Below are 22,669 nucleotides of genomic sequence, written 5' to 3' on the forward strand. Positions count from 1 at the left end.
TACACTTTGTCTGGCAGGTTTATAGCTTTAACTTGTCTTAGCAATTCTTTATAGCCACGCTTCTTCTGTGTAAGTGTTTCCAGGGTCTCGTCTGCTCATTAAGGAACATGGTTCTGCACTACACAGATGTGTACAAGCACCCAGGCAGTGTTGTGCTCAGTGCCATCACAGAAAGGCCCATATAAATTCAGTCAGCTGTGTTCTTAGATCAGCTGGTTAGAAGACAGGCACAGAAAGCAAGTGAAGCAGACTTGGAAAATAGCTCTGAGCTTAGAGAATATGCAATGCAGCATGCATGGGTGCCAGGGTGGAAAGCAGGCATGCAACAGCTACTGGCATGTTAGCACCAGAGTGTCACAAGACCACAGCTAGATTGTCTTTGATTCAAGCACTAAACAATTTGTGAGTCATGACTGCTTCTAAGATCATCACAGGCAAAAGTCTCATTAACAGTGACGGGACTTTGAGGCAAGGTTTTACATTAAAGTTTTATTTGCTGCCATTGTTTATGAGCGGAGATTATCCTTGTCTCAAAGAGAAGACATTTCCCATCACAACAGACTGTTACACAGTAATAATTTGTGGCACCATCAAACGGGCTCATCAGTTTTGTTAAAACTTTGATGAAATGAACTTCAGTAGCAACATTTTTCCTCCTTTGGCAGTGAATTAGGGCTGCCTCAAAGAAAATATCCACTCATGACTATTTATTGTATTTTATTGTATCCAGTCTTTTGAAATGCAAATGATTAAGCTTCTGATCTCAAATCTTGTTTGAAAAGAGTTTATTGAAAATAAACATGGCAGTGTTTATTTTTATCCCATCTGATCCTGAGCAGAATGAGTTGGTATAGAGAAGAAATCAGCGATTAACTAAGCCATAACCTCTGAGGAAAACTGGAATAATAGAATAATATAAAAGACTTATAATCCAAACATTTCTTACCTTGAGTTCTGCTCTAAATTACCCGACATATGCGCAAGTTGTTTGAAAGATTAACAGTTTGAAGCAATTTGCCAGGTGCTTGACATTTTCAAAAAAAGATATTACTGTCTGAAAGTGTTCTTTAAAGGGGAAACATTTCCACTGGCACACCACTGCTACATTAGGAAGACATAAAGTGGTAGATTTATGTTTTAACAAGCCACTTTACATCCTAAAACTCTTCTTACCACAGATGGACCTTCACCCCTGAGACAAGAATGTCTAAACATTCCGTGTGTACATGTCTGAACACACAAACACTGTCATGCACAAACATGCATGCGAAACCACACATCCAGATGGTCACAGACCTCTTGGGACTTTCAATTTCATTCTGTCTTTTTGAACAGACCAGAACATTTACTTAATGGGTAAGCTGCCATAGAAAGACACTCAGGATAGAGGAAAAGCAATCACTTACTGCAGATGATCCGGAAAATATTACATTCATTTCTTTCTTTCTGTTTTTGTTTGTTCCCTGTCTGTCTCATTGTTTGTGTTACCTCATGAGAAAGAGAGTACAACATTATGCAAGCATTAACCACTAAAAAATATTCAAAATAAATAAATAAACTGCTGTTTTATTTATAAAACACCTTAATTGCCCTTATGACCTTTCAGGATGAGGCCAGTGTTTCATTTGAGGAGATAACAATCTAAAATGCTTAAAGATAGACATAGCAATGGAGGAATAAGACATACTCAAAGCTGTAAAACTGTATTAACCTCTCGGTGTTCCTCACCACCTCCTTCCCACCGTGGAGGTGACTGACAGATAGGATCAGCCTGAGCATCAGTCAGGACAGCTCTCTACCTCCTGTCACCCTGGCAAAAACATATGGTCTCCTGCAAACATCCACACTTGGACTGTCCGCCACTCACCATCACTCACAATCACAAGCCAACAATTCTGCATCCTTATACTTATGACTCTCCCACAAACATAAGCATCATTCATGCTTCACTGAAACATTGTTCTCACATGCATATCTGTCTCCATCGTCTCTCTGTTAACACAACATGGGCTCTTTTATTCTTACTCGCGTCTTCACACGTCTGTCTGAAACCTCTCTTCTGCTTCTTCACTTTCTCCCTCTGTCTGCTGCTGTGTCACTCTCTTTAATCTGTCACATTCTCGCTTTCTTTCTCACATTCACAACAGCATGCTCAAACAAAAACACTACACACGCACTTGCAAATAAGCAAAAAGAATTAATACGCACGCTGACAATCCTTTCTGATGTGCCCCCTCTGGAGATGGTGGTTCCGTTGAGTCCCACCAGAGAGGGCAGAGTCTGAGACATCCAGTTGGTCACCATGGCCATGGTGCTGAGAACTGCCCCGATCTTTAGCATAGGAACGCTCATGTTTGCTTCCTGTGGGGCCCTGGCACAAATGGCCCAACAGCCAGCCCTGCCCTGCCCTTCCCTAGACCTCAGCTCCAGTCAACCCCACTCTGCCTCAGACAGCCTAACCAGGGAACCAGCCAGTCAGCTTGTGCCTGAGCCTGAGCAGCAGCAGCACCCCCCACAGCTGGTACAGCACAATTACTAGACCCACACACCACTGTCTCAGTCAAAGGGATGGGCAGAGGCTGGTTAGAGGAGAGCAGCTCACATCCAAAAGCACCACACTGGAGCCTTCCCTCTCAGAGTGACTGCCTTAGCTTCACCCTCTCCCTCCCTCCCCCACATTCTCGCTCTCATCTCTCTCTCTCCCTCTCTTTCCACCTCTCTCACTTCCTTACTCTCCTCTTAGCTCTCTCCCTCTTTCTCCCCTCCTCTCTTCCTCAAGATGCAGAGCTGCGCATTGGCTGCCTCTCCGTCTCATCCCCTCCCAATCAGCCCTTCCTCTGTTCTTTCCAGCCCTGTTTTGCATGCATGTATCCATTCTTTTTCCTTCCCCTCTCGTTCGCTGACATTTGCCTGTTCTTTTATGACTCACATCTTGATGTGTGCGCGCGTGCACTTATTTCTTAAGCAGAGAGATCTGAGACTGATTTCATAGGACTGATCTGTGCTCTATGTTAAGTGACATGTGAATGCCCAGGGCAACTGAGTGCAATGCTAGGCACAGGAGACCATCCTGCAGTTTCATCATCGTGTTTGTACTAAAGACAGGACTGAGAATGTAGACTGGTGGGTGTTTAGATTAAAAGGTTGGCTAGGGGCTCATCAGTGAATATGGGCAGGTGGTTTGGCAAAGTGGGAGACATGATGTGGGAGAGATGCAGGTGCTCCAACCCACGGCTGCTTCTGACAGCTCATCTTTCATTCTGCTTCATGACATATCCTAAATTAGCCTGTAGCTTGTACGTTTAAAGAATCAATGTCGGAGTGATAAGAAAAGTATCAAATGACACTAACTTCTTGATGCTCACTGTGTTAATTTACTCTGATGTTACGTCGTGTAATTGCAAACATTTGCAAGAGGACTGCTTTTTTTTTCCAACTTGGAATTTTGGCTTAAAGTTATAATAAACCTGCGTTTTGTTACTCATCCTGGTGCGGTGAGATGACCTGCTGAAAAAAATGATGCTTAGATTACTTTTCAAGTAGCAGAGTTTTATTGTTGTGATCAAACAGAAGGTAAATCAGTATCAGATAGCTTACCAACTGTTTCTGTCTCATTTTACTGTCATTTCCCTTGGTGAAAGTCTGGTTTGAGCCTGTGTCAGGCCAGACATCCAGCATGTTCTGAAGTCTAGACCGATTTCGTGGAAACATTTTGTCTTTGAGATCATAGCTGCTTGAATTTTCCGCTCACCTCTACAATGGACCAGATGGAGCGGTATGAAAATTGAACCATGTCTCAAATTTCTCCTTGAAGCCTCTGCTCACAGCAATTACTGGAAAGTTATTTGACGACTGGCCGTGTCATTTTATGCCCTAAATGATGACAGAATGGCTTGCTCAGGCAAAACGGCCAGGTCATCCCCTTTTCTTGCCTTCTTCTTGGTCTGCTGACTTATTCATTTTGTCTGCCATGGCTGGGCTCCCTTTCTCAAACAGTCACATTGGGTGAATGATATGGGCTCTTCTGTGTGGGGTGTACAGTGAAGTGATAATCAGAAGAGACAGCTTTCTGAGCCCCATCCAAAACACGTCAGCCATCCTCAGCTCACCTGCTATTGCCTAAGTCGTGCTTGTTTGTGCCCTATATGTGGCAACACTGACCCCTTGTGGTAGCCAGTGGAATTGTAAACAAGAGCCGTCAACATACAGCAGGTGATGGCCACTGCCTGTCATTGTTATTGAGCAACACGGAATTTGTTGGCAGGTAGCTGTCACCTTATGAAAATTCTTCAAGGAGATATGAGGGTGAATGTGGCAGCACTGTTTAGAGTCACACTTTTCCATGTCTAACAGAGGTTTTAGTGAGAAAGGTAAAATGTAATGTGCATGATAGCACACGCACGCATTCATACGTGACCGCGCGCACATACACATACATGCTTTCACCTGTTTCTTAAAAAGGTTATTCTAATGGAGCCCACGGGCATTTTAAAAATATACTCTTGTATTCATCTTTCATTATTAAATTAATAATATAACAGTTTGCTTCTTTTATGTTTTCTAACAAACAAGTTATATCTGTATATTTATCTCTGGATTATAATGTCCATATACAGGTCTCTAATGTAATTATATTTTTTAGAGCTGAGTATTTTTGATTAGTTTAATTTTATTTCAGAAGGTTTTGTTCACATATGGAGGTTGAGGGAAGCAATATTTTATAAATTCCCTTACTGTTTGCTTCCTTGAACACATCATCTGTAAAGCATGCAGTATTGATCATATTCACAGGGTGGCAGCAAAGATTTAAGCATAGATACAGACATCTCTGAGTCTTTATTCCGTAATCAAATGAGCCAATCTTCTCAGGTTTCTCAAAGAAAAGCTGGTAACAAAGAAAGATGCCTGAGCGAAAAGGAAATTTAGGATGATGCTTAATATAGATATAGATATAGAGATCAAACATTCAATGTGCAGATGTGGCAACTAGCAGAAGTAAAATATATTTCACTTTGATTCGAAGAAAAAATCTATTTATTTGTTTTGTTCTTATTTTGTTTTTTGCTTGGTTTTTTTTTTGTTTTCTTTTTGTTTTGTTTTTATTGTGGCTCCAATTTGTGCAGTTTGGCTGCTGAATAAGAGTTCAATAATGCATTATGCAATAGCAAGACAGCACAGAAAATGCTGAGAAAGTAAAAACACACACATTACTCTACACTTCCAAGGATGTTTTGACAGATTGCTGTTCCTAGCCCCTACTCAACAATTTCCATCATCAGAAAGACTGGCATCATGCCAATCTAAAGTAAAAAAAAAAAAACTCTTATCCCCTCCTGTGAATGAAAATAAGGCAATACAGCTTCAGTTTTTCCACTATGTCATACTCAAAATTTCACAAAACATAAAAGGACATACACAGATAAAAGTAGTTATACTTTGTCTTTTTTTTTAAATCACAGACGTATTTTTGCATCAAGCTCAAGCTCTGAACTTTATATTTTCAGATCTCAAAATAAACCAAATTGGTATCTTTTAGGTCAGTTCAAAGAAAACTGTTATTTCCATCAGCTGTAACTTATATTTGGCAGCATGGCTCTCGTCTGCAACCAGCAGAATGAGAAATGTGGCATTAGGTACGTCAGATATGCCATAAAAGTTGGAGCTGTGGTGGTGGATGGGCTGCAGAGCGGCCTGCAAATGCATAGTAATGGTGAGAAGGCTAAAGCAACCTAAAGACCATGTCCTTTCTGAGATTTGCCAATTAGATGAGTAGAAGGGTATCAACTGAGCCTTCAGCTGGTGTAGGCTGACACAGGTCTATGGCTGAGCTGGATTTAATGGCCTGCCTGAACTATTGCTATGCTCAATTAAATAAAATGACCAGAGTTTTGATATAACCATCTACAGTCAGCAGCCATGAAGTACTCTGTACTAGTTATGTACTGCTCCAGCAATTAAACAGAGCCCCAGACATTGTCATATAATGTTCTCAGAAGTAATAGTCCAAATAGGTCAAACTAGCCATAAAATAGTGTAGTCCTATAAGGTTATTGTGATGGCTGCTGTGGTGTGCAGACAGGTACGACTGAAGTAGATTTGATATACATAACCTCAAACAGAGAAATGATTCATTCTAAGGAACATATTTTTTTAGATGAAAGATTATGGCTGAATAAAAATGCATCAAGTTTCACATGGGAGGAGTTTTCTTAGCCCTCTATTTTCTACTTTCTGAGTTCTAGCAGTGTACACAATTGTGTATTCTTCAGTCTAATTTTTTTTTAGTGCCAGTAACAAAACCACATTGATTCTGTGCCTGCTAATTGTGCTGGTTAACAATATTGAAGGAGGCTCATCTAAGATCCAGCCTCATATCTTTTCTCCGACATTTGACTTTTGCACATTTATCTTGCTTTTTGAAGCATCACTCAATCAAAGTCCGCTGCTGATAAGTGGTGCTTTAGCGGTTGCTGTATAGATCATGTTTCCACTGAGCTCTTTAAAATTCTTTTCACAGACTATGGGTCATATGCCATCTTTTATGACTAGATGGACTAAATAAATGATGGAAAAAATGGGTGATGAGGACAATCTGTTATACTTCAAAGAATTCCAGCCTCTGCCAATCAACTGTCTAATCACAAAGTCTGTTGGCGGAACAAGCTTTTATTAAATATTAGCCAGTGAGGAAGTCAGCCATTTAACCTGTATTAATTTAATCCTTTTTGATTAATTTTCACTGCCATTCCATATCATTTTGACTCGAATAATTGGCCAGCATAATTTTCTGCATAACTCTGCTGTGTCATTGTCTGCAGTTTTTAGTCCCTCCCTTTTGTTCTTCTTCACTGTAAATTTTATATAGCCTCTAAGAACCCTCACTGTCTCCCTTTTGTTTCTCTTTGCTTTTTGGGCAATGAGAAAAGATGCACATGATGTTTAACTCTTGTTCTGGCAATACATACATTACTGTGGAGGGATACATGTTGCGAAGCTTTGCAGCACAGTCACACCAACATGGCCTTGTGTTGTTATTATAAACATCTAAAAAAAAGGCCATTCTGCTCTTGCCTGTGGGTGTGGATATAAAGGGCATTTTTAATCAGTTCAAATGGTGAAGCTGCCCTCCAACTACAGAAATGGAAACACTTGTGCACACCCATGGGTGGCAGTAGAGCGCTACAAAGTCCAGAGGCTATAGGGACAAGCTTTGGGTGAGACTACAATACTAGGGAACAGAAAGCACCAAGCACAAGCAACATTGTCACCCAGCATAAATACACAGCCAGCTACAGATTCACAGCTAAAACACAGAACCAAATTACACCTCAGCTAATTACACAGACCTCTATCATCATGATGCAGAACTGTTATGACTGAAGTAGCAAGGCTTCGCAGAAATAAAGCCCCCGCCTGAGCTCTGAACGATAGCAGAGTCATCTGGCTCTAAGAATACTGGCTATTTTTCTGAGTCATAATTCATTAATTAGCTGATGGACACGGAGGCCCACTTCCTTCTAAATGTATCAAGATCAAAATCAACTTAAACAAAGTGTGACCTCATTACCATGGCAACTATTTAAATCCCGTAAATAGGTTGTACCCCAAGGTTCAGGCCAACAGACACACTGGTATTTGCAACATGGAATGATTAATCTATTAATTGCTCCTGCAGGCCTCTGATTAAGGAAATTCATCTGGCGTTTTACATTTTACAGTAGTGACAGAGACCATGCGAGGACTGTATACACAATTCAAGACTTGCGTGCATAAAGTACAGAGGACACGCCCTTTTCTGAAGAATATGGTCAATAATTCAAGTAGTGAACAATCACCAGAAATAAAGTAGGGCATTTGTTGCACTCTGACCGCAGAGATGACTGACGATGATGAGTATGAATAATGACAGGATATATGATGCTTGCATTCAGACCTTGCATGGGAGTCTGTTAATCTTGAACTTGCATCAGGGTAACTTTTAAGCTTAATTAATCTGATGACAATTAGGTAACCTTAGGTACATACTGCCCATGAGAGCTACAGTACAGCCCATTTGTTATGTTCCTCCTACGTTTCGATTTAAGTGTGGGTGTGTTCACATATGCATGCCCAGTTTTTTCTGTGTATGTCAAGGCTTTTTCACATTTGTGTCCACTTCCATGAGCAACAGCACTTTTTCTCCACTGAGCTGTGAATTTTTCTGCATTACCCTTTTATGGTGCTTGCGTGACAGTCCTGGTTAAGCCGTGCCATGCGGGTTAAAGTAAAATAAAACAAGGAACGTGACAGCATTAGCGTCAGGCTAAAAGCGCTTAGCTAAAATAAAAGTCATGAACAGGTGAGAATTTGTTCTTCTCACCTGTGTTGTAGGAATATGTAGTAAAGAAAATTAATTTGGTAAGTGTGTCTGCATGGCTATATTGACACCAACACAATACCTTACTGCTGAGCTTATTTACTGTCTTTACAATATAGCCCATAAATCCCATCTAATCAAGTCACAATGAAAGCAAGAAGATCCATCCACAGACAAAGCAAGACTGAAGATTGAATACACATATCAGACTCCTGAACCTCTAATATTCTCGACTGAGCTCACAGAATGGTCAAACTTACAGTAAGATTTCCAGAACTATTGTGCAGAGAGTGAGTAAAGCATTTAAATCCAAGCCAAACTCGCAGACAGTATTTCTCTTTTACCCAGCACACATGACATGAAAAAAAAAAACAATCTTGTATAATATACCGGGTAGCTTTCTGAATATACTGCTGGAACATGCATTCAAATTTATTCCCAGAAGAACTGATTGCTCCTGATTGCTACCTTGATTACAATCCTAACTGTCTATGGGGGTTTATACAGTATTATTTGTAGGATACGATAAACTGTATGTGTTTGGTTGAATCTTAGATAGCTCAATCAGGCACAAGCAGGGTGCCACATTTTGCTTTGGGCTTGGAAAAAGAAAAGCCTTGATCAAACCAATACACAAGGACTACATGTGCCAATCAGCAGCAATGCATTCTGCAGCCCAGCATGGCTCTATGTTCTGCTCCTTCTCGTGCCCTCATCACCAGCTGAATGTGACTCAGTGCAGCCCTTCCTGAGGCTTGATACGCCCAGTTAAATTGCCCCCCCCCCCCCCAGACACACACACAGAGCCACTACACATATGTAGATGCGTGCAGACATGCATTGACACTTACAGATACTGTAATACTGTAGTCATTTTCTGGATATGTGACCTGTTTACCAATGTCCCACACACCAGACCAACAGCAGAGCCCATGCCACATATTGACCTTTTCTCCCAGCTAATCATTGATTCTCTGTAACATAGCGAAAGCTATTACTGTAAATGGAGTAATTACTGACAGCAATTTGGAAGTCTTCTTCACAACAGAAAGGTAACAAAAGCTCAAACAAATCCTCCTAATTGAGACAGGCCCCCCATAGCTACCTGCCTCTTCAAAACAGCCTTTACTGAACTTACAATATGATTTTTTTTCATCCAGATTTTAACTTGTCTTATTCTGAGTGTTAGAAAACCCTCAGATATTGAACCACTTTAAGACATTTCAGTTGATAAAATACATGTAATTGACATAACATTTACAAATCTCTATATACAATTTTGCTGTTTAGTCTTAAGAGCATTTTCAAATCTGCTTTAGCATGCAGCATAAGCGCTATTCCACCATCTTATCACTTTACTTTCAAACTGCTTTGTTTCATTAATGTTCTGTTCATGTTTGTTTGCAGTAGAGCTGGTAGCTATTCTTAGATAACATGTATCTAGTACCTTGTTAGATGACCAAAGAGACAGCCAGTGGACAAAGTGGCTGTGTTTGGTCTTTGTCTGAGTCATTGTTTACAAATGTCACCAAGTCACAAAGTGAAGGTATCACAGTGATTAGCTAAGCACCGTGGTAGGTTACACAAGAGGAAAGTAAGCCAAAGATAACTCTGGAAACAGACAAAAAGGTTATAAAGGAAACTGTGATGCTAATAAGAGGCAGAGAGAAAGACAGCAAGACAAGGAGATGGGTGTAAGATGTATTTTGAAGCTCCCTGAGGTGATGAATTTACATCTTTGTCGGTTTTCTGCCATGTCTGCAACAGTGAAACTAACAGGACCAGAGAGGAGTGGTGAGGTCTTGCCAATTGTACTTTGGTTTGCTGAGAGATTGCAGCAGTCAGATACTAAAAAAAAAGAAAGAAAAAAACATGCTTGACATAGACAAGGAGCAAACAATGACCAGAACCTAACAGCTATGTACCGTGTATTAGTAATTAAGGGACAGAACCAGCCTGCAGTCTTGTGTCCAACCTCTTTGTCAGAGCTCACATTGAAGCCTCCATTTGTATCCTCTGTCTTCAGGTCATTAATGCTCACAGAAGCTGTAACATTTAATTAGGGAGACATTATTAGTACAACACAGGCCCAGTGTACAGCAGAGAGAAATCCCCAAACAGCCCCTAACTGAATATTACATTTACAGCCACATGGAATTATGAGGGTAAAGGTTAGCAGAAACTTGTAGATAAACAAATTAGCTTGTCACTTTATACTTTTTTGAGTTGGGAAGAAAAATCCTGAAAAAAAAGGCTTATTAGAATAAACAGTCCTGTAATAGCCTGTGTTCTTCCTTTGCCTTCCTCCAACTCCCTGCCGATTTCAGCCATATACTATAATCTGCAGTGTCTGTGCTGCACATCAAAATGAGGAGCCACTGATCCATTCAGTGATTACACAAACAAACAGACAGGAAAATATCAGCAAACTGCAATGTGGTGCAAAAATGAGAAGTTTGTACAAATATTATAAAGCGGTAATATTGTGTGGAGTTAGTCAAGTGTGAGATGAGAAGATTGGGTGAGTTAAGTGAGTGGGAAGGTGATAGTGGGAGGAGGGTGGATAGGCCCTAATGGTAAAGAGTAGTTATAACGTCTTCTGCTATACCACATGGGACATTAGTCTGGATCTCTCAGCAACAGATGTAATGTTTAGCAGTTACAAAGCCGTAAACTAATAACTGTAGTAGCATTTGCTATGTTACTGTCTCTAGTCAGTTCTTCTTCAAACATATGAATTACACTGCAGGATTTATGTGAGTTTGTCTGTGTGCTAAACAAAGACAAGCAGCTTTGTGGATTTGTCTGCAGAAATTCTGTTGATGCAAGATGTTGTGCAGCCTGCGTTTCACAATGAAGACACTGCAAGATCTGCAGTGCAACTCGTGAGCGAATGTCTGCGTTCAGATAGGATAAGAGAAAGGTCATTCTTTGCACTAATATTCCATGCAGCACCAAGCACCACCTTTCTTTGCTAATCGATAACATAATTACTTTCATTGGTGGTCTTTAGGACATGGCAGTCTCCTACTCCACTGCTCGATCCTCATTGGACAAACCATTGTTGACTTTTAGCTGATTGCCATGGGTAAAATGCATTCAAAATAAGATCTACCCTTTAAACAAAGGAGTTTCTAATAACAGGGAAAAGAATTCTGGTGATATTTTTTCTCCTCATAGATTAAATCATTCATTTAAATTTTAATGACACCCGTGCAAGGACCCACATCTGAAAAACAACTGAGTGTTTGTGTCATTTTGAAAAGGAAAGACTTATGAATAAAGATGGCCCTTCCTGATGCAGTCAATAATAATTACATTTTCTAATTTCCTTGATCATTTCCACTTATAAGCAGTTGCCAAAATCCAAATCCTTTATGCTTAGATTTTTTTTCCTCATTTTAAATGACCCCTAAATTCATCAAACTATGTATGAGCACAAATCGGTTAGTTTTACTTTGAAAGGAGTCCCATAGTTCACACGTAATACCCTCCTTCTGGGCTGTTTGGAAAAATTTAACCCTGATTTTAAGTATGGCAGCTGCAGATATTGATCCTGACACGCCAAGTAGAAAAATGTGGATGACATGTGAGATGTATTCTGCTGTGAAGATACTTGCACCAGCTCATTGCAAGCTGTTACTCTCACTGAGAAGAGTAAGAGATGAGAGCTGGGCCGAGAGGGCCGGTAGCCTGAGGCACTAAGGCGTAAAGAGAGAGACCTCTCCTGAATACCTATTCATCACATCACCGTTAGTGTGGCTAAAGCACTCAGCTCTGCTGCTCATACCATATAACAAGAAATACTGCATTAGATCCCATTTCATAGTTTGACACGACTATAACTGCTGCCTGATACACAGCAGTACTTCAACCTGCTTGCTTTTCTCACCTTGTTATGCAACGAGATACAGACATAGTTATCATGCAGCTCATCTACACACACACACACACACACACATGCACACACACACACACACACACACACACACACACACACACACACACACACATAAACTCAAAAGTAGACAAACAAGTGCGGACTCTAATCATCATGAGAGCAGGTTTTTATCAGAGCATGGCGCCTTTTTTCCCTCCTCCAACAAAAATGCCACTCTACATCACATTCTTGTCGCATCTTGTCTGTCAACACTCATCCTTCCATCCTGCTGCTTCCTGTGCCTCTCCCTCCCAAGCGACAGGATGCACATGTCATTGTTTTGTCATGGTCATGGCCGTATTGATTAAGCGATGTGAAGCTAATTAAAGACAATCTGCAAAAGAGTGTCGTTGCCAGTGAGGGGAATAAAATCACAATGACAAAGTGGTAGGCCTCTAATTATTATTCTCTTCTCGTTCAAGATGCGAGAGATAAAAACCCTGCAGACACAGTCGTAAGGCTCCCTCTGACTATTTCTCCTTCTGTCCCTGCTCACAATCTGAGTTTTCATTTTCAGTAACTCTACTCTGTCTTTCACTGTCTTTTCAGTTTCTCTCTCTCTCTTTCTATCACACACTCACTTACCAGCCATGCTGCCCTGCTCAGCTACTCCACTGGGCACTAATTCAAACTCAGTTCACATCCTTTCACTTTGTACTGATACTGCCCACCAACCCTGATCAACACAGCAGCTTTAGTTCACAGCATCTGTCTACAGTGTGTGTGCCTGTGTGGCAAAAACGTATCCATGCACACTATATGGTCTCGGTTATAATGGATTAGCTTTTGGAACTACACTTTTTCCTACACACACACACACACACACACACACACACACACACACACACACACACACACACACACACGCACACTCACACACACACAGAGTAGCTTTAATATAATTTAGATGCAATATGCATACGCATTTCCAAGAGTATTGCTAAGGGACAAGAGGGGGGAAAGGATGCTTTCTTTTCAGTACTTGAAGTACATTTTGTCCTTTGTGCAGGATGTCTTCGTGTTTCTGAGACTGCCATTTTTTTTTTTTTAAATAAAAAGATGAAAACATTTTTGTTATGAAAAGTTGCTTTGCTCTAACAGCCTTATCTAAACCTGAGCTTTCTAATCTAGCATTGTGTTATCCATGACCCTACTTATTTCAGGACATTCAGCAGTGTCATGAAATAAAGCAATGGCCTGTGCATATCATAGTTCCTGGTTAATATATATTCATGTTTTGGTTTTTAGCTGCATCATGGTCTCTACTTCCAGATGTTGCATTCACATCCAGTACTGCGCACTAATGTGTCCATGTATGTTTTATAGAGTTGGAGAAATCCTGGGGGTTTAGGCTCAGCTATCATAATGTAATGCAAGCTGGAGTTCCTTCCACTGGATCATCTTGTTATCGCCCCCTCTCCGGCATGTAGTGTCTTTATCAAAGGACTTTTCTACCTTGCTCACCGTGGGGCTGCAAAGAGCAGCATTGCCAGCCTGCTTGATATGCAGCAGTGTCTGGTCGCTGCTGGGCTCCCACGCCTCCCTGACTGGAGCCTTTAAGCCCTGGCGCAGTCAGAGAAAGTGAGTCTCCCTCATCAATGGCCCTACTGAGTGGCTGTGACAGTGCCACGTGGAAAACACATCGATTAAATGGTTCCTCCTGCCTTCTACTTCCTCCTCTACTGTGCTGTATAGCTCTCATCCTTCATTACCCAAAATGATCACCCTGCAATTGAGTTAGCTTTCAACATGGGAGGCAATGCTGTCACAGTCACACATGGCGGCGAGCAGACGATTCGATGGAACAAAGGTAGCAGGGATCACGAGAAGTAGAAGCAGGAAGAGACGAAAAACTGAGGAGATGAAAGGGAAATGAGAGAGAAGACGAAGGATAGCACAGTTTGAGCAATTCAACCAACATTTACTCTGTCACTTGTTTATCACCCCTCATTTAGTGTCAGTTACTGCTACAGCTCTCTGCTTCATACGATGGATGTCAGCAATTAACTAGGACGTTCAAAAGGAAAACAAAATCCACGACTGAGAATCTGACGTGAAAACCAATCGCTTTTAAAAGAAACAAGTTTGTATGTTGCCTAACGATATGAGCGAGCAGGTAGAGGCACAATCTGTGACTGGTGTTTTTGAATGCACAATGCTCCTTGATGTGTTTCTTCCAATAAAAGTGAAGAAATGTAAAGAGCAACGTTCAAGTAGCAGCTTGCCCAATCTGCTCAGTCTTATGAAAGCTTTTGTATCAGAGCGGGAAGAGGAGCTCTAGGCGCAACAGCCATATTTATATTCCAATCTTCTACACAGAAACCCACATTGCCAGGCTCATAAAAGATTCATCGAGCAGGGGAAAGCAAGGTCGTACAGAGAGCTGGTCAGGAGGTACCTACTGCAATGCAAAAAAATAAATAAATTTTTAAAAAAAGAGCCGATTGGCACACACAAACCCACACTCACGTACACCCCAAAACACTGGGTCACTCCCATAGTGACTGTTACTAGGGCTACATGTGTTGTTATCCTTATTACAGGCAGCTGTGTGTTCAGCACTGACCAAATGATCAAGCACGTCTGTGCACTAATTGGCATCTGTCACTTAGACCATGCACTTCAGCAGCCTTAATAGCTTTAGCCGCGTTTGTTTGAATCGATTCTGTGAATTGTCTGGCTCTTTGTCTACTGTGGATCCGATTGCTGACATGCTTGGAAACTAGAGCGCAAAGGCGAGAGAGAAAAGGAGACAAAGACAATGTGTATTTGCGAGAAGAAAGAGTGTGCGTAGAGGTGCATGTGTGTCTGTGCTGGGTGTTGTCAGAGAAATGTCACTCTTGCTTAGAGTCACAGACATAAACCTCTGGGAGTCCTGCACCCTCGAGCACACTCACACAGAAGGAAAGAGAGAAAGTGGGGTAGAGAATGCGATATAGGGATGATATTCATCCCACCAGTCAAGCCGATGCTTCTATACTCTGTCAACAGGAAGCATACAAATAACATCCTATGCATTATATTAGCAGCCAGAATGTTTTGAGAAATTATTTATGCATGAGTCAAACATTGTAAATGCTGTAGAAGAGAGATCAGGAGTCAAGGAGGGGGACATAATTTCAAAATATGATACATGCAATGCTTTTTTTTAGTCTCCTGTATGATTTTTTTTTAAATCATCCAGTTATTGTTGGTTAAATGTCAGGTTAACCAACCATTTATGTAGAAATGACAAAGCTAAGCTTTCTAATAGTGATTGCAATCTGTCCTCCAGTCAGACAGCTTGGTCCATGTGAATCCTAATGGTCGTTATATGACAGCAGGCTGCTGGATTTTCAACACGACAGAAAACAGCAATAGAGGTCATTTAGGGCCCACACATGCCTTGAGCAAATGTAGTGGACAGTTTGTGACTCGGAATGAGTAAGCGGTCATTTAAAGTGAAACTAAACTCTAATGTTCTATTTGATGCTGGCAAGCCCCTTTTCAAGTAATATTTAAATGTCTGCCAAGTGTGTTGAAGGTTTTACAAAACATATTTTTTGGTTTGGCAATTGCAAAAGCAAACAAAACAAACACATAACCTATGTAAAAAGGTTATTCCATATGAAGAGGTATGGCCAAGCTTATGCTAGCTCTACCTCTGGAGGCAATCATGACAGGGAGGCAGTATTAGTCTGAGAGTCGGGCCACTGACCTCACATGCTTCTCTACTCAGCAGTGCACCCGTTAACCAATTACCATGCAGACCACTGCCTGCCTGTGAGGCTCATCCAAGGCACCGCAGTAGTAAAATCAGCTACCCGTTTCACTTTGTCATTGAGACACACCTCAAATAAACTCCCCAGCATCATCAGAACCTAAGTCACCCAGGAGTGAGTTGCGAACAAAATGATGAAGAGCAGGTAAATCATCATTAAGAACTCAAAAAGCACAATAACCTTCCTTTATCTGTCCCTGCACAGTACTACTTGATCTAAATATAACTGGCATCATTCACAGCTGTCCCAACTTTCAACTTTAATTTTATAACTCATTTGCTCATAGTGGGGTCATCTGATTGCTGGGGTTTTTATTGTGGGGTCTTTACCTTACAATGGAAACTGAGTCGAACTGAATTTAAGGTTTTTTTTAAAAAAGTCTTACAGCAAAAAAAATAACCTCTTCAAGTCCTGATTTCCGTTCTTAGTCGTGAATCCATACAGTGTCGGTGCTTGTGAAGATTATTTGTCCCTGCAAACGCAATCACACACACATAAAAACGCCTCTGATGATTAAGCAGCAGGCTACATAAAAGCACATCAAACATTAAGATGAGGGAGTGAACAGTGGACAGCACAAAGGCTCGATAGCTCTCAGTGCATCAGCCCCTTTCTTAAGCAGTATCTCTTTTATAAAACAAATCTCTCACACAATGTGGTATCATTATCGTGCCCTAATTCAGGCCCTACCCTAATCAGTCATGACACAAGCACATACTATTCAATCTCTCCAAGCAGCAGTGAATCAGATATAACGCAACCTCATTATCTGTGGCTGATTGTGAAGCAGCACCTTTGTATATTGATGGGGAGCGCATGAAAGTGGATGCACAGAGGCTAATATAACCCTGCCTGCTCACTTACTCACCCACATCATGCTAAACATGATTGCTTCTGAGTCACAGGCAACACAGGTATTAGTTCACATGGGTAATTATGTAGTGTTTTATTCAAGAAACAGATGAAATTTACAGTAAACTTACATATTGTTGCCATGTAATGCAAAATATGTCTTTAAAACCACATTTTTTAGCAGTGAGTCAATTGACTCATCAGTTATGTGTAAGCTACACCCATACTATGTAATGCTCTTGGCGTATGAAGATATATCTTTGTTGCTGCTTGACCTTCTAATTACATGGGCTTGTGTGGTCATGCAGTGTTAATAATTCATTCAAGCTCTGGAGCTGTCTAGTCCAGCAAGGTGATTTTATCAGCTGTGTCTTTGCCTCTCGCTGGCAGATTTACACCCATGCTCCTGCAGCTTTTCATTTGTTTAATTCTCTAGTTGGAGGTTATGATGCGGCTTGGCAGAGCACACTCTGTCCAGCGTGCTACTTAGTGTCCTTCTTCCTGGAAAACATAGATTCACATCTCTATTCTTAGAACATTATCCAGCTACACGTCTGTTTTCTCAACATTTATATAAACCTTTGCCTAGTGGGTTCTCTGATAATAATGGCAGTGGGAGAATTTCTATAAAGAAATATTTCTGACATACAATTTTTTTTTCTTAGATTTCTACAGTAATAGGCTTTTGGTGTGGAGACGAGGATGAAGATTTAACATGGCTCTGTCACGTTCGTGTCTAGGGAAGGGTTTTTATTATGATCATGCAGCTTTGCTCTCATTCAGCTGGCACCAGGCAAAGCCATTTTTTTCCAAAGGGTCAATGCCAGGGTTGTGGATTATTTAAAACTGTCTCATGTGGACATTCGCCAACCAAGCTTTTTGTCCTGTCTGACTCTGAATGAACAAAGGTCTGTCCTTTTTGTCCTCACATGTAGAAGCACTGTAAACAGCTTTACATTAGGTCAGCTTACAGCATTATCGTTACTGTTTTTTGCACTTGTGTTACTAAAAGCATCTAGTTTCTCTGACACTTATGCTGCATCGCTAAACTACTGTATAATTAGCTGAATGTAAATAAACTTAATGTTTGTGCCAAATGATGTTTTAAACAGCAGCCTGATTTACAAGTGCTTGTTCTGTTACACTGCTCGCCTTTCAGCTATAAATTGGCCCTGGCTGGGCAAGTTCCTCCTACAATCATCACACCGAACTAGAATGAGGAAACAAAATTTAACAAGGTCTTACAGGGTAGTATTTTCAAATTGGTTGTTTATCATGATCACTGGCGACAGAAGGGATCAAGAAAATTACTGAAGAATCTAGCCAATTGCGTACACAGGCTCCTGTCTCCCTCTTTGAGAACAACAAGGATTTCTCCCCCAATGCACTTTGTGTCTCAACGGCAAAACACCAAAGCAAGTGTTCATTTCCATCAGTCTCAACCACACTATTATCGTCAGGCTTCAAGGTGAGGAATCTTAAACCAATAACGGCATTTCTCTGGCACTCACTCACTCGTCTGGGATAGAAGCGTTTGTATTTATTTATTTATTTATCAATTTATTTATTTTCCTTGCCCCCAAACCCTAAGAGAGAAAGTACATGAACCAATCACTACGCCTTAACCAGTAATTGTGCCGCTCTAGAAAGTGAAACAAATAAATCATTTGTTTAATTGGAACAAAATACACATTACATCCCCATCAGGCCCCTTGCATGCTTTTTAAAAGAGCTTGATTGTCGAGCAGGAATATAGTATTCTTCTCAAGTATTTGATTGTAACAATAAAGTTATAACTATTGATGAAGAAGTCACCTCATTATTCATCTTTACTTCAATTCAATAATTCATTATTTTTAATGTATTACATTAGAGTAATTTTCCAAGCTGCAATACATTACACTCCCTATCTTGTTAATGATGAAACAAACAAAGTATACAATACATGCAGTATCACATATTGATGTAAATCCTAGCACTTGATTGAGTGTACCTGTATTCTGTCATGCGTCACTTGGTGTGCACATTATAGCAAGACATCTGTGCCAAGGTCAAACAGGTGCCCATTTATATCAGTGGCACTAAGGACCCCTGGGCTTTATGGGCACTTAACAAACACACGCAGTGAACGAACAAGTGCATCTGTCTCATTAAAGCTGTCTAAATATTTCATAAAAGCCTGTGTTGAAACTGTGACTGAAGCTTACTGTGGATATGAGCTCTGCTGGTAGGGAGTGTTATCCCCGTTGCAGTACATATGCAAGAATTCATCAATACTTTATGTTTGCAATGCAATCTTAAGAAGATGGGCGGTGTCATATTTTCTTTCAAACCTTTCAATATTTAATGTAAACACTTACAACAAATTGTCCCCCAAAGGCAGCTACTATATAAACCCACTGAAAAAGAGGTTGAGATATGAAACTGTATCATCAGTTACGTTGTCAGGATCACATTTGCAAGTGTTTACCATTTATTGAAGTGCATCTGTGATGCCTTGTGAGTATTTGTTGAACAGAGAAAGTTGTGTAATTTACAAATTTCCTCCAATTTTGGGCAATTTTTTTGGTTTGGATTAGAATATATCAGTTTTTACTCCATAATTAAGCATCAGGGAAGTTTAATCATGCTGGGGTTGTGCTTGAAAATAAATGAGAGTTTTGCACGTTGTTACCACTCTAGGAGTTACACACAGTTCTCCTCTGATACCAGCTGTGCTGTACATGATTTATTTTAAATCTACCAAACAGGTGTATGGCACATCTACTCATCTCCTATAAATTGAAAACGCACAACAGCTTTCACTCCTTTTACAGGTCAATTGTAATTGTTTACTCGGCTGGTAAACATAAATGAGTGATGTATGGCTAATGCAAATGCAATACAAAATATTAGTGAATCTGAACAGTTCCAACAATATACTGCATAATCGACAGCTAAATGGAGTAACAGGCTGTGCTCATATTTGAGATGAAAAGTCCATTAGTTTAACAGTATACATTTACTGCAAATACCTAAAGAGCCATTCTGAAAAAGAAATGCAAACGAAGACAATGTAATAGAGAGCTGATGCAATTCTATTATCCATGAGTGACGGCCATATTATTCACTGTTATTTTTCATACCATTTTAACGTCGAGTATTTCACTGACCTTGTAAATGCACATATATTCCGTTTCATTTGATCTTTGGTGTTATATCTGCAAGACCCTGAGGCCTCTAGATGGCCTTTGCCAAATGGTGATACTCACCTCCAACGTATAAGGAGGCGCTGTCTTCGGTGCTAAATTGACTCAGGCGCGACACAGCGCTGTCCACGGTCCTGAATATAGCTTGGCTTGCTACTGAAGGTATAAACAGCGCTGACCTACAAGGACCATTGGCTAGTTTGTGTGATCCTAGTAAATGTGGAGAATTGCAGCTGGCTTCTCTGTAGACGTTACACTTTCTAATCCATCTGAGTTATGCTCATCACTGCACGTATGTTGACCAGCTGAACCCCTGCAAGTTCAAATGCTCTTGCCTTGGCCGAAAGCTTTTCTGGGTCAAATGATTTACCGTCCTTCACTTTAATTTACAACTGTCACATCAAAGCTCGTCATTTTTCCAAACGGGCACGGCTTTTCTCGAGTGTCATACACGAGAGCACGCCACACAAGCAGGCACACATCCCCAGGAACTACAACCATTTGTTGGCGCTGGTTTGGTACAGTATAGTAATTACTCATGTCTTGCATTCACGGCCACAAATCACACTTCGTTGCGTGACGCTTAAACAGCGCAATATCTGATTCTCGGTGAGCCCCGGGACCCCTCTGTCACTGATGTAGAGGTTGATAGGAAGATCTGTAAACAACGACCTCCAGGGCATCAAAAGCATCAGAGCGCCGACAAATCAATTACTATACTGTCAGAGGAAGATGGTACTTTATGTATTCTTACCATTCCCTTAAGGCAGTGACTATAAATTGCATGACGATATTATTTTTTTAAATGTGTAAGGGCTCTAGTTTACGTGGATATGCCATCGACTGTTACAGCCCTTCTTATTGTTATGCTTGAACTTTCTCCCTATGTTTCAGTAGCATGATAGAATGCAAACTGAACTGCGATATTTTCGGATTAATAGGTCTTCGCAGTCGTTTAACATATTTTACCTTCTTTGAAATTGCGATGTTGTTCCAATCAAAGCGTTGGTTCACAGGTTTTTTGAGATTCGTAAATAGGTCCTTCAGTAACTTTTGAGCAATGCTTATTCATCGCATACATGCGTCCTTACCTCACCGGGCATGACAGCTAACATCACAAGTAGGAACATGGCACTGAAGAGATGCATTCTTGTCGAAATGTTCGCGTCCCAGCCGACAGCGGTTCCGGCAGCTGTTCCTCCGTGTTTTTTTAATCGTTACTGGGGCGGTTTCTTCACATACAGAGGGATTCCTTCAATGCTGTATCGGCTGTGCGCCACCAGCCTCATCACCAGGACGCAAGGCAGCCCTATGTGGTTCGGTAAAGCGACCAGTCGCGTGTCTTTTGTGGAGCATAGACAGTTTTGCGGGAAGCGAACGCTGAACCTCCTATCTCTGAGAAGGAGAGAAAGGAGGGGAGAGAGAGAAAGAGAGAGAGAGCGAAATAGAGCGCAAACTCCTGAGATGCTGTAATGAGTCAAAGTGAACAGACAGCGGTCCCCTCCGTCCTGCAAAATAACTGCGACTGAGCGCCAGGAGCTTGGGGGTGGGGGCCAGAGGTTGGAAGGTGACTGCTGTGCTTGCAAGGTGCCGACACTAGGAGCAGCACGTCTACGTGCCAGGAGTCCAGAGAACGAAGTACCACTCTTTGATGCAGCCGAGGTTGGCTGTGCACCTGTGTGTGTGTGTGTGTGTGTGTGTGTAATAGATAGATAGATAGATAGATAGATAGATAGATAGATAGATAGATAGATAGATAGATAGATAGATAGATAGATAGATAGGACCTTAAGAATCCGACATTTAGCATTAATGTCTTCCTGCTCATTATGAATGATAGGTAGAAAGGCTGTTAGATCAACATTAATACCATCAATTCAGCTCTGACATATATCCAATTACAACATGCCAAAACAAAGGGATTCTCTTGGGTTTAGGAAAATGATAAAGATTATTATTGTTCCGATTACAATTAAAATAATGAATGCTCCAAGCTTTATCCACTCAATTATCTAAGAGATAATTGAGTGATTCTGCTGACATTCATTTAATACCTATTGTCCGAGCCAGGTGAAGATAGAATGGGTGTGCACAGAGCTTCTTTGGTGTGTGTTCATGTAAGCTGTGACAGGCTGTGTTTGTGGTGATGGTGATGCTTTCTTGGGCATAAAAAAAACGTATATATTTCAGCCTCTGCTTCCATCTTGTCCTAACCTCTTAAGGATGTTCTGGCTTAAAAAGTCTTTGAGGTAAATGCAAAGTGTGTCATCTGTGGCTCTGGAATCTCTTGACTGACCAAAGCTAAGACAGCTAAAGCTGCAAAGGCAGGACATGAAACGAAAGGTGTATTGCTACTGAATAAAACATGGCTGTTTATAATTTTCATTGTCAAATCCACACAATACGGCAGTGTTGTTGTGTTTCTTATTTATTTTTCTTCTAAGGTCACAGTAGTTAATTCCATAAAACATTACTCTTGAAAACAAAACCCTGTGGCTGCAGTTCAAAGCTTTCCAAAGCTAGAATAGCATAGAATAGTTCAAATAAAGGATATCAACTGTGATGAGTTGTT

At 40.8% G+C, this 22,669-nt stretch overlaps 1 protein-coding gene across 2 annotated transcripts in view; it reads right to left on the reverse strand.

Annotated features, from left to right (window-relative positions):
• The window catches only part of olfm2a (olfactomedin 2a), a 41,153-nt gene extending 19,525 nt beyond the window's left edge, over positions 1-21,628 (reverse strand). Inside the window, exon 1 of one of the 2 annotated variants that reach the window (XM_084925653.1) lies at positions 21,189-21,628. In XM_084925653.1, coding sequence (XP_084781779.1) covers positions 21,189-21,245 — 57 coding nt within the window. In that variant the 5' untranslated portion in view covers positions 21,246-21,628. Of the gene's footprint in view, positions 1-2,208; positions 2,662-21,188 lie in introns of those variants that run through there. The other variant, XM_084925651.1, reaches the window with a different exon arrangement.
• Between the last annotated feature and the right edge of the window lie 1,041 nt (positions 21,629-22,669).

This window comes from Perissodus microlepis, chromosome 4 (assembly GCF_051167445.1).
Source record: "Perissodus microlepis isolate ML-2025 ecotype Zambia chromosome 4, ASM5116744v1, whole genome shotgun sequence".
NCBI lineage: Eukaryota > Metazoa > Chordata > Actinopteri > Cichliformes > Cichlidae > Perissodus > Perissodus microlepis.